The 12,892-nt window shown below is 42.9% G+C and overlaps 1 protein-coding gene across 1 annotated transcript in view; it reads left to right on the top strand.

Annotated features, from left to right (window-relative positions):
* Nucleotides 1-3,462: 3,462 nt before the first annotated feature.
* Nucleotides 3,463-12,892, top strand: part of ANKFY1 (ankyrin repeat and FYVE domain containing 1) — a 43,773-nt gene continuing 34,343 nt past the window's right edge. The window contains exons 1-2 of the mRNA XM_069971146.1: nucleotides 3,463-3,654; nucleotides 9,724-9,916. Of these exons, the coding sequence (XP_069827247.1) occupies nucleotides 3,531-3,654; nucleotides 9,724-9,916 (317 nt within the window). The 5' untranslated portion in view covers nucleotides 3,463-3,530. The remainder of the gene's footprint in view (nucleotides 3,655-9,723; nucleotides 9,917-12,892) is intronic.

Raw genomic sequence — 12,892 nt, 5'->3', positions numbered from 1 at the left:
ACTCCCCAGCTACCTGCTAATAAAGTGATCTAATGAGCAGGGTACGTCCAGAAAAAGTTGCAAAATTCTATGCAGTCTTCACTGCTGCATGTGACTTTATAGGCTGTGTATGCATTTAGCCACCAATTTCAGGGCATGCTTACAATGTTGCAGGTTTTACTGCTGTAAGGCTTTATTCTCACATTCTGTGTTTCACGGATGACACGTGGAAGGCCTGTAGTGGAATCCCTCCAATATGAGGCTGGGAGCGGGGAAACTGTATAAATATGCGCAGCGCTGCAATGAAGCAACCAAGTGGCTGTGTCCTTACAGCACCACACATATTCATATAGTTTCCTCACTCCCTATGGCTATGGTCACACACTGTAGTATTGTGTTTTACTGAAATCAATAGGAAACTCTCTGTCAGTGTACTAGTAGTATAGAACAATGTCCGTAATTGATTACGATTGTCCGGTAATGAACATGCTCATTATTTATGACAGATTTGTTTTTGCAGATCATGAAATAAAAAATATGGATTATGGATCAGCATTTTTTTAGTCCACGGAGCTCTTAGGGTTGTGTGAAGGAGGCCTTAAAAGAGAAGTCCCATGAAACTAAAAAAGCAGAGGCAGGCAGGGGTGTGTGGGAACTTACTAAAGAAAGTAGACTTACCCATTGCCGTGCCCTTGCAGCGATTCCTTCCTAATATCTGACAGCTGCTGCTGATATATTGCCCGCTCAGTCAATCGGTGACTGGGGTGGGACACTGCTGCAGTCACTGACTAGGTGGGCCGGTAGTCCATAAGCCGAGGTCGAGACATACGCAGAAGCCGTCAGAGTTCTGGTGACTGTAAGAGAGAGGTAAGAACAGTGCTATAGAGGCACGTGGACGGGTAAGTATACTTACAGTACTTTATTAAGTTGCCACACACCCCTGCCTGCCTCTGCTTTTTTAGTTTCATGGGACTTCTTCTTTAATGGTGTGTTCACACCTACAGAATCTGCAGCTGATTTTCTGCAGCAGATTTCATTTAAATAACTGAACACAGCATCAAATCTGCTGCAGATCTGCTGCAGATCCTGTAGGTGTGAACGCACCCTTATACATTATTTTTTACTGCAACTTTTTTGGCTTCTAAAAAAAGGGGGGAAAAGTACCACACCAAGAGCATGCTGCATTTTGAATAAAATGTCAAGGACCCAAAAGGTAAGAAATTAACATAAAAAAACATGTAACTATAGTTTGCAAGTGTGACCACCACCTACAGGAGAAGTCCAGCGAAAATTTTTCTTAAAGTATTGCATTGTCCCCCAAAAGTTATACAAATCACCATTATACACTTATTACGGGAAATGCTTATAGAGTGCTTTTTTCCCTGCACTTACTACTTCATCAAGGCTTCACTTCCTGGATAACATGGTGATGTCACTTCCTGCATAAAATGGTGATGTCACGACCCGACTCCCAGAGCTGTGCGGGCTGTGGCTGCTGGAGAGGATGATAGCAGGGGGACACTGAGGGACACAGGGCACTGGCGGGACACTGAGCACCCCCCTGCCATCATCCTCTCCAGCAGCCACAGCCCGCACAGCTCTGGCAGTCGGGTCGTGACATCACCATGTTATCCAGGAAGTGAAGCCTTGATGCAGTAGGTGCAGGGAAAAAAGCACTTTATAAGCATTTAATAAGTGTATATTGGTGATTTGTATAACTTTTGGGGGGCAATAAAATACAGTGATGCCTTGGATTACAAGCATAATTTGTTCCGGTACCATGCTTGTAATCCAAATCCTCTCTTAAACCAAAGCAAATGTTCCCATAGGAAATCATTGAAATGCAGAGAATTGGTTCCACACCCCAAAAATAATGATTTTTTTTTATTCTGAATAACATGTAGAACAGATAAAACAATGAGAAATAGCTGAATATGTGATATTATAAGTTACTGTACAGTATAGTAACCAGCATGTGGAGTATAATGTATAGTAACTGCATAAACCTGAAAAACAGCAGCAGTTTGAAGATACAAGATGGAACTGCAGATCCCCATAATGCAGTAGTGTAGTACAACAGGCTAGAATAGAGAAGCAGGGCTGCTGCCAGAGGTCTGTGTGGTCACATGACAGCAATGGGGAAGGGGTGTGTGTTCTGCATGGACCGATCAGGACTGACAGAGACTGCAGGGAGCATGAAGGAATGAGCAGGACAGATGTGGGCACATACATGCAGCACTCTCTGTCCGGGGAGAGAGGGGTTACAGCTATGGAGAGATTACTTGCAGGAAATGGTGTATTCTTTCACTTCTGCTACAGTGCTCTTCTCTGCCACCTCTGTCCATGTCAGAAACTGAACAGAGCAGGTCAGGTTTTCTATGGGGATTTGCTGCTGCTCTGAACAGTTCCTGACATGGACAGAGGTGGCAGCAGAGAGCACTGTGTCAGACTGGGAAGAATACACCACTTTCTGCAGGACATACAGCAGTTGATAAGTACTGGAAGACTGGAGATTTTTAAATAGAAGTAATTTACAAATCTTTCTGCCACCAGTTGATTAAAAAATGTTTAATCCCCCTCTGAAGTACCCCTTTAATTTGCTTCCTATGGGATTACATGAGAAAGCCATAGCCAAGTGGTGTTCATGGATCAACCCCTTTAAAGGGATTTGCCAGGGAAAATGTATTAATAGCTTACCCTGAATAGCTGAATGGCAGGGTGCCAGCACCCAGCACCCTAAGGATCAGCTGTGTAGATTAGCCGCAGCATGGAAAGTAAACAAAGTATGGGAAGCCTTGGCTCCATACACTTCTTAGCAGAGGTGCTGGGTTACTGCAGCGTAGCTACAGAAGTTCCCCTTTAAGCCACACGGATGTGTTTAATTATGAGCCCATATCAATTCTATAAACTGTCATTGCTAGTCATAAACAATACAGCTAGGAGGCAAGCCACTTAGTTGTCACATAATATAACCATAATATGTGCACTACAAACCAATAAAGGGAATTTCTGGGGTAGAATACGTTTTTCTTGCAAAGCATTACAAAGAAACAACAATGTTGCAGATACAGCCCGCCAGCTGTCTCAGAAGGGAGGGGGAGACAGAGAGAAAAGCTCACACACAGATTTTTGTGTCTTCAGCAGAAAGCAGCGGCTTAGAACTGAAGGAAGGGGACTAAATAGATAATAACAAATATGGAATGAATTGTTAGTCTCACTATGGGAAGCAATATATCAAAAGTTATATTTGAGTGGAATATCCCTTTAAGTCTTTATATTTTCTTTCACAAGAGAACCATGCATTTTTTGCGTAGTATCAGAATTGCTGTAGCTGACTTCCTTGCTGGGTCACAGTGTTCCTGCATGCTGTATATGGCTGCAGTGTGAGTATGGGTGGGAAGGGAGCTGTAGCTGCAGATAAGATGCATGAGCTGTGGCCTCTTATGGCCGGAGCCCTCACTGCTGCACGGCACACACGGGATATCCCGCGCTCGTCCCCTAGATGGCGCCAAACGCTTTCTCGCTACAAGCCGAAAACACAAAGGCAGCGAATGAGTCAATGGGTTTCCTTTCTCTCACATCCCCCGGGATCTACCTCACCCCGCCTGTCCGTGTTACTTCCCATCTACCCGCTCTTCTCGCGATACCAGCCGGGCGGATCCATCATGGCGGAAGGTAAAGAAGTGGCCCTGGGGGAAGCTTGGGAGGCGTCGTTGGGGCAGGGGGCTGCTGGCGGGTCACTGAGTGATAGGGCGGCTACAAGTGCGGACAGCAGGGGGCGGAAGTCCAGGTGTGTGCCTGTCTGTCCCGGGCTGATCAGGTGACCACGGCTCGCAGCTCTGTACTGGAAGTCTATGAGAGAGGCGTGTGTGTGCCCTGCAGGTGTGTACTGGGCTCTACTGCAACTGGCCTGCCCATAGCAATACACTGCTGGAGGGACAGCTGCAGGTGTGTACTGTGCTCTACTGCAACTGGCCTGCCCATAGCAATACACTGCTGGAGGGACAGCTGCAGGTGTGTACTGTGCTCTACTGCAACTGGCCTGCCCATAGCAATACACTGCTGGAAGGACAGCTGCAGGTGTGTACTGTGCTCTACTGCAACTGGCCTGCCCATAGCAATACACTGCTGGAGGGACAGCTGCAGTCCAGAGGAATACACCGTCCATAGGAGTGCACTGATCTGTGGTACATCAGCTGTACATATATATTACAGTCCATAGGAATACACTGATATGTGGTACTTCAGCTGTACATATATATTACAGTCCATAGGAATACACTGATATGTGGTACTTCAGCTGTACATATATATTACAGTCCATAAAAGTGCACTGATCTGTGGTACTTCAGCTGTAATCCATGTACATATATAGTACAGTCCATAGGAGTGCACTGATCTGTGGTACTTCAGCTGTAATCCATATATATTACCGTCCATAGGAGTGCACTGATCTGTGGTACATCAGCTGTACATATATATTACAGTCCTTAGGAATACACTGATCTGTGGTCCATCAGCTGTAATCCATATATATTACCGTCCATAGGAGTGCACTGATCTGTGGTACTTCAGCTGTAATCCATATATATTACCGTCCATAGGAGTGCACTGATCTGTGGTACTTCAGCTGTAATCCATATATATTACAGTCCATAGGAGTGCACTGATCTGTGGTACATCAGCTGTACATATATATTACAGTCCTTAGGAATACACTGATCTGTGGTCCATCAGCTGTAATCCATATATATTACCGTCCATAGGAGTGCACTGATCTGTGGTACTTCAGCTGTAATCCATGTACATATATATTACAGTCCATAGGAGTGCACTGATCTGTGGTACTTCAGCTGTAATCCATGTACATATATATTACAGTCCATAGGAGTGCACTAATCTGTGGTACATCAGCTGTACATATATATTACAGTCCATAGGAGTGCACTGATCTGTGGTACTTCAGCTGTAATCCATATATATTACAGTCCATAGGAGTGCACTGATCTGTGGTACATCAGCTGTACATATATATTACAGTCCATAGGAGTGCACTGATCTGTGGTACATCAGCTGTACATATATATTACAGTCCATAGGAGTGCACTGATCTGTGGTACATCAGCTGTACATATATATTACAGTCCATAGGAGTGCACTGATCTGTGGTACTTCAGCTGTAATCCATATATATTACAGTCCATAGGAGTGCACTGATCTGTGGTACATCAGCTGTACATATATATTACAGTCCATAGGAGTGCACTGATCTGTGGTACATCAGCTGTACATATATATTACAGTCCATAGGAGTGCACTGATCTGTGGTACATCAGCTGTACATATATATTACAGTCCATAGGAATACACTGAGATGTGGTACATCAGCTGTACATATATATTACAGTCCATAGGAGTGCACTGATCTGTGGTACTTCAGCTGTAATCCATATATATTACAGTCCATAGGAGTGCACTGATCTGTGGTACATCAGCTGTACATATATATTACAGTCCATAGGAGTGCACTGATCTGTGGTACTTCAGCTGTACATATATATTACAGTCCATAGGAGTGCACTGATCTGTGGTACATCAGCTGTACATATATATTACAGTCCATAGGAGTGCACTGATCTGTGGTACATCAGCTGTACATATATATTACAGTCCTTAGGAATACACTGATATGTGGTACATCAGCTGTAATCCATATATATTACAGTGCACTGATCTGTGGTACATCAGCTGTATTCTATAGCAATGTATAGAGACATTGCATGATATCAGTAGTAAGTAGGTAGTAGGAATATAATACAGTCTACAGGTATACAGTGAACTGGTTCACATCAGTCTATAGGAACACATGGAGACATGGCATGACAGCTGTAATATATAGGAATGTATTGATCCCAGAGAGCCTCGAAGGACTTGCCTAGCACCGAAACGTGGTGTGAAGATCATCTGGCGTCTGTCCAAACACACTGTGGTGACGTTCATTCAGTTATTTGTATTTATGTGATGGACTTTTTGTATCATTTCAAGGATATTTAATACAAAGTAAAATTACCGTTTTTGGAAGTTGCTTTTGTCCCATTACTTCATTTACTGTTGAACTTAGTACCAAGTTGGCGGCTTGGTTTTTTGGGACGTAGTCACACAGTGTGTAAAGCACCAGCGTTATCTATATATATTTGTTGATCCCAGACATGACAGCAGCTGTCTATAGGAATACACTGAACCTTTACACATCGGCCTATAAGAATACATGGACACATGGCATGACAGCCATAATTTTTAGGAAAGCATTGATCTGACATGTAACAGCAGTAGTCCATAGTGATACAATACAGTCCATAGGAATAGAACACTGAGCTGTGGTGCCAATTGGGTTCAGTTCTGTGTTGTATTTTCCATTGTTTTGCAGCTATGGTGGATGTGTTACATGCTAGACACCAATGGTACCTGACATTACAACATTGAGTCCTTCTGGTATTCAGTATAGTACTAGTCTCTACTACACTGGGGCCTCCTGCACACATCTGTATTGATGTTGCCATCTGCAAAGCCATGGATCTGTCATGCACAGGTGGCTTATGGAGTGTCAGGTATGGACAGCCTGCAGTTATGGACCATGAAGCTAACAGAAGTCTAGGAGCCCGGAGTACGTTGGACCACAGAATACAGTGGCAGAATGCAATTCAGACAGTATGGCGATGTTTTCTACAGACGTGTGCAAGGGGCTGTACGGTAGAGCGTGCTAATGTACTTCACAAGGGGGAATATTGTGCAGATCAGCAGGGCAGAGCGACTTCCTATGAGAGATACAGTAGGCTGCTAAAAAAGATGAACTATAGCAAATATTAACACTCTAATAGCTAATTGAACAATCCTGGTAAGGACTAAGAGCACTCTAGCTACTACTGTGGATGAGTGGCTGCAGTATAGTGTTCTCTTTTTACTACCTTATAGTACAGGCTCATGTTTGTTGCGGTTGCACTGGTGACACCATTTGCACTGGTGACACCATTTATACATCACCCCTCTGTATTCATATTCATCAGCCATCTCTACTTCACACGTTCAAGCGCATTATTGTTACTGTGATCCCGGAGTCGTGAAGAGTCTTGGTCATGGCTGAATGCACAGACCTTTGTCATGGTTGCTGGACCTTCATTAACCAGTTATTAGCTGACTTTCTTGAATCTTTCATTTACAAGGTTACAAAATCTTTACATTAACAGTTGCGTAAAATTAGAGCTTTCCCCTCTGAATTTAAAGGAGTTATTAAGATTAGACAGACATGGCTGCTTTCTCCCAGAAACAGCGTCATTCTTGTCCTAAGGCTTTGTGTGGTATTTCCGCTCTGCGCCATTCACTTCAATTGGAACTGAACTGCAATACCACAAGCAAATTGAGGACAAAAGTGGTGCTGTTTCTGGAAGAAACAGCCATGTTTTTCTAAACCTGGATAACTCCTTTAAATCCATCAGTGATAATCATCATCTGTTAAGTTTATATAGATATTTCTATAAAAATTGTGTGAAACCTTTAGCAATCTGCCTCCCGAAGAGCAAATCTGCACAGTAGTTGAGGTGTATGTCCCTTGGTCATATATGATGGCATACATATGTGCACACTTCTGCTGAGGTGTGCAGACATCTGTGCGCATGCTTTATAAGCAACTCCATTCAGATGTATGTAATAGATTTTGAGTCATAGAAATGTCTGGAACATCTTCTGTGTGTGAACATACCCTGATATACGTGTGATCTGTGGGGTGATGAAACAATCTGGTTGTTAAAGAGAACACAAAGCCTTTTCTTTAATAATTAATAAGCCATGGAGTAGGACTAGATTGACAGCTGGGCATTATGCTAGTCTCAGATAGTTTAGGGACCCTCCCCCCCATATGGTAACACCCAGTTGTGTTTCCATTGATAACAGGAAAATGGCACAACACAAATTTCTAATAAACGTTCACACAGTTAGTAAAAACCATGTGTAAAAACAGCTTGTTTGGTTTTTACGCATGTTTTTTCAGATAGTTTTGGATGCTGTTTTTCATTACATTCAATGTAAGCTGCCAAATGTATGCACTGAAAAAATAAAGGAAAATGTCACTTACTTTTTCAGTGTTGTTTTGGGCCGGCCTGCCCTTCTAATGATTATTATATGGTGAAGGGAGGGAGGGAGGGTTCTGGCTCTCCTAATGGCTTACTGGGCAAAGGATTTCAGAATAAACAGTAACAGACATACCTTCATTCTCAGCACCCCATTCACAATAGGGAGCTGTCAGCAGGTTAGATTTGTCTAATCTGCTAAGGTCCCCTTTAAAAAAATTTCAAGTCTTCCAGTACTTATTAGCTACTGTATGTCCTGCAGGAAGTGGTATTCTTCCCAGTCTGGAGAGCAGGAGATGTGTTCTGTGGGGATTTGCTGCTGCTCTTATCAGTTCCTGACATGGGCAGAGGTGGCAGCAGAGCGCACTGTCTGAAAAGAATACACCACTTCCTGCAGGACATACAGCAGCAGATAAGTACTAGAAGACTTGAGATTTTTTTAATAGAAGTTAATTACAAACCTCTGTCACTTTCTGGCACCAGTTGATCTGATAATTATTTTTTTTGTATGCTGAACTACCCCTTTAAACCCACTGTGTGAAATCTGCAGCAAACACAGTACATGTAAAATGTACCTTAAGGGTGGGTTTACATGTCCGGAATTGCAGCGAGATCCGCTGCGATTCCCGGCACTGTCAATGGCGCTTTACATACTTGCAGCAGAATGAAAGCGGAACTTGCAGAGTAAAATCTGCTACGATTCCAGAACGGTAAACCCACCCTAAGGCTGCGTTCACACTATGTATATTTCAGTCAGTATATTTCAGTCAGTATTGCAACCAAAACCAGGAGTGGATTAAAAACACAGAAAGGATCTGTTCACACAATGGTGAAATTGAGTGGATGGCCGCCATATAACAGTAAGTAACGGCCATTATTTCAATATAACAGCCGTTGTTTTAAAATAACAGCAAATATTTGCCATTATATGGTGGCCATCCACTCAATTTCAACATTGTGTGAACAGAGCCTTTCTGTGTTTTTAATCCACTCCTGGTTTTGGTTGCAATACTGACTGAAATATACTGACTGAAATATACGTAGTGTGAACGCAGCCTGAGGGTGCGTTCACACCTACAGGATCTGCAGCAGATTTGATGCTGTGTTCAGTTATTTAAATGAAATCTGCTGCAGATTTTACACTATATTGATTTATTTGCATCATCAAATAGCCAGCAGAATGTGTGACCCTACTCTGATAATGCTTGAAGTGTAAGACCAGTTACAGACATGATGCAATAAAAGTTAGAAAACTAAAGGATCTTTGCAAGAAACCAGAAGTCTTTCCTTAGACAGACGGAAGTTATTTCATCACACGGAGGGGTAAACTCTGTCAGCAGCATTGTTTTAGCTGTCATTTTCTTTTTCTTTTTTAGTTCTTTCATCTATACATGATAATTGAGTGATAATTAATGATTGTCTATCTCTACAGATATATGTGTGTGTATATATTTGATTAGCTGCTACCTACCAGGACCTGTCAGTACCAAATGAAGGGAATGTCACGGGGCATTATTCATACTTTTTTTTTTGGTTTGGTCTTTGTGGATTAAAGCATCTTAAACAATTGTATGATATAAAATGCTGAAATTGCTTCTTATTATTTTATTTTCTGTTAAAGAGGAAGTGGGCAAATTGCAGAAACACTTGGCTCTTCTACGTCAGGAATATGTCAAATTGCAGCAGAAACTGGCAGAAACCGAGAAGAAATGCACCCTCCTGGCAGCCCAGACTAACAAAGAGGCTTCTGACGACTCCTTCATCAGCCGCCTGCTGGCAATCGTGGCTCAGCTGTACCAACAAGAGCAGTACAGGTCAGGCGGAGGGACGCTTATTGCTTTTATTTCTCACCTATTTCAGAATGAGCTGTTTGACTTCATAGAGTGTTTTCATTTTCTTAATATCTTCTATGTCTGGGGTGGCCCTCCAGCTGTTGCAAAACTACCTGGATAGAAGCATGATGGGAATTGTAGTTTTGCATCAGCTGGAGGGCCGCCAGATTGACACCCGTCCTCTATGTCTATTATCACATAAACAACCTCTTCTATATTTATACCAAATCATAATGCTGCGTTTACACAAAGCGATAATTCGCCCAATAGATCGTTAAACGATTTTGAAGCAACAATTTGGTTTTTGTAACCATCAGCGTTTAATCGTTAAATCGTTAGAAAAATCGTAAGAAAAAAATCGTTATTGCAATCGTTTTTATGATGGCTTTAAGCCCATCTTTCACATAGGATAAATCTTTGAAAGACTGTTTACACGAAGCGATCTGCGAATTTTTAGCGAACGATGAACGACGATTTGAGAACATGTTGAAAGATCAAAATGAACGATTTCTCGCTCGTCGCATGATCGTTTGCTGTGTTTACAAAGAATGATTATCACTCAGATGCGATCCTTATAGCGAAAATTCGAACGTTAATCGTTCCGTGTAAACGCAGCATAAGCTGGATAAATTTTGTACCTAAAATACCACTAACTAAAATTCTATTGTTGGGCGAAATTGTTATCTATAGGTGAGAGTTGGTGCTGGTGACCCCAGATCAGAGACAAATAAGTTCCTTGTCTGCAGATCTGATTCCAGGAGTGAAATGCAGGTTTTGAAAACAATAGACAATTCTACTTGTATCAGTAGGTTGTGGCTGTGCTCCAAGGTGCGGTGTTGTGTCTGTAACCACTTAAGCAATAAATAAAGCCGTATACGCCCCAGGTGCATAGCTGTAAACTAGGAAAATCAATTAATGCTGATAAAAGGGGCTGGGATATTTCATAGTTCTTTACTTTGCACTTTAAATGAATGCAATGCAATATGTAAAGCAAAGTAAATGTGGATGCCTGACAAATACTTTGATGGAAAAGACAGTCACCCAATTGCTACTAATTCCATCTTTCACTTGACTAGAAGTCTATTCTGTTACGCAATAGAGATGTCAAAGCTTATGGAACTCCCAGCAGTGTCTCAATACAGAGTTGTCTGTATCGTAACACTTCTTTTTTTAACCACAGTGTTTGATTCCGGGGTAGGGATCCATATGCTAGAATCCACCTGTGATCTTACAAACAGGGTCCTGTGTCTCTAAAAATGGAGTGTTGACTTCTTCTCCATTCCCAAGGGACTCTGTTTTTGAGGTTGTAGTGTACCCCAGCTGTGAGTAGGAAATAAGGAAATAACCCCTATAAGATAATGAAAAGTAAAAATGTGTGTGTGTATGTATATAATAAATATATATATATAATGTGATGATGTGAAAGCAACTCTGTACCCACAATCTGACCCCTGCAAACCACTTGTACCTTTGGATAGCTGCTTTTAATCCAAGATCTTTGCTGCGCTCCGTTTGGCAAGTGATGCAGTTATTGTCCTAAAAAACAACTTTTAAACTTGCAGCCCCGTGCCCAAAGGGAGTATCTGTGCCCTAACTTTGCACCACCCCTCTGTCCGTCCTCCCTAACCTCTTCATCATTAGGAATGCCACTGAAACATTTACTCCTGTCTGAACATTGCACAGCTGCCTAACGATCCAGCCCATGTGCCGTGCTAACACAGCTGATGAATAGGAGGCAATCTGCCTGGAGCATTCCTAATGATGAGGGGGGTGGGGAGGAGGGACAGAGAGGTTGTGCCAGCCTAATGCATACACAATCCAGGCCACACCGGTAGGGCACGGAGACGCTAGTTTAAAAGCAGTTTTTTAGGACAATGACTGCATCATCTGCCAAACGGACCCCAGGACAGATCTTGGATTAAAAGCAGCTATCCGAAGGTACAAGTGGTTTGGGGGGGTCAGATTGTGGGTACTGAGTCACTTTAAAAGGAACCAATTAGACTGATTTGATTCTCTGGAGCACTGTATACAGCTGCTATGCAGCTTGCGGCATGTATCAGCCGTGGGTGCAGAAGCCGCTTTATACCAGAGAAAATGTAGTTTGATCCCTGGGCGCACGGCAGGGAGAGGAGCGGGAGGTAGTCATCTGGGCGGCTTCCCGCTTATGTCCGGTCACCGCTCTCTGCCTGTCAGTGCTCGGCAGGAATGAGTGACAGGCAGAGAAGCCTGTTACTGGCCTGTCTCCCTGTCACTCATCCCTGCCGAACTCGCTGACAAGCGGGGAGCCGCCCAGAGGAGTACCTGCCACGCCTCTCCTTACTGTGCACCTGGGGATTAAACTTTTTTTTTCTCCGGTATAAAGCTGCTGCTGCAGCCGATACGTGCCGCTAGCTGCACAGGGGCTTTATACAGTGCTCCAGAGAACCAAATCAGTCCAATTGGGCTGGTTGGTTCCCTTTAAGAGCAGTCATGGGCCCATCAGTCATCTATCCGTGACTTGTACATGCCTGGAATATTTGGCGGCGTGAAATGTGCTTGTGGCTGGAGTTAATTTTTCTACAGCTGAACTACAGATGTAGGAATATTCTGTTTCCAAGTTGACCGCTTTATTCCTCGTGACTTTTACTTTCACTGTCATACTTGTTGCAGTGAAGCATTCATCTACAATGTCTTGTGTAAAATGTGTGACCAAATCTGAGTGTAACACAAGGGAGGAAGTTACGAAAAAGCACTTGCCTGTTTGTTGGCAGATTTATGCACAGGCCCCTGTTCTGCGTAAACAATTGTGACTGTGGTTTATACAAAAAGCCGTGGCCTCCGCCACCCACTGGAGAGAACTGGTGTACAGTAAGTTGTACTTTAAGGCCTACATGGGCACCTCATTTATTTAGAGGCCTACACCTCCTAATAGTGCTTCCCCAAAGATTAGCTAAAAAAAAACAGCATGTTATATGAGTT

This window comes from Dendropsophus ebraccatus, chromosome 5 (genome assembly GCF_027789765.1).
Source record: "Dendropsophus ebraccatus isolate aDenEbr1 chromosome 5, aDenEbr1.pat, whole genome shotgun sequence".
NCBI lineage: Eukaryota > Metazoa > Chordata > Amphibia > Anura > Hylidae > Dendropsophus > Dendropsophus ebraccatus.
This window is presented reverse-complemented; position numbering and strand designations above follow the sequence as displayed.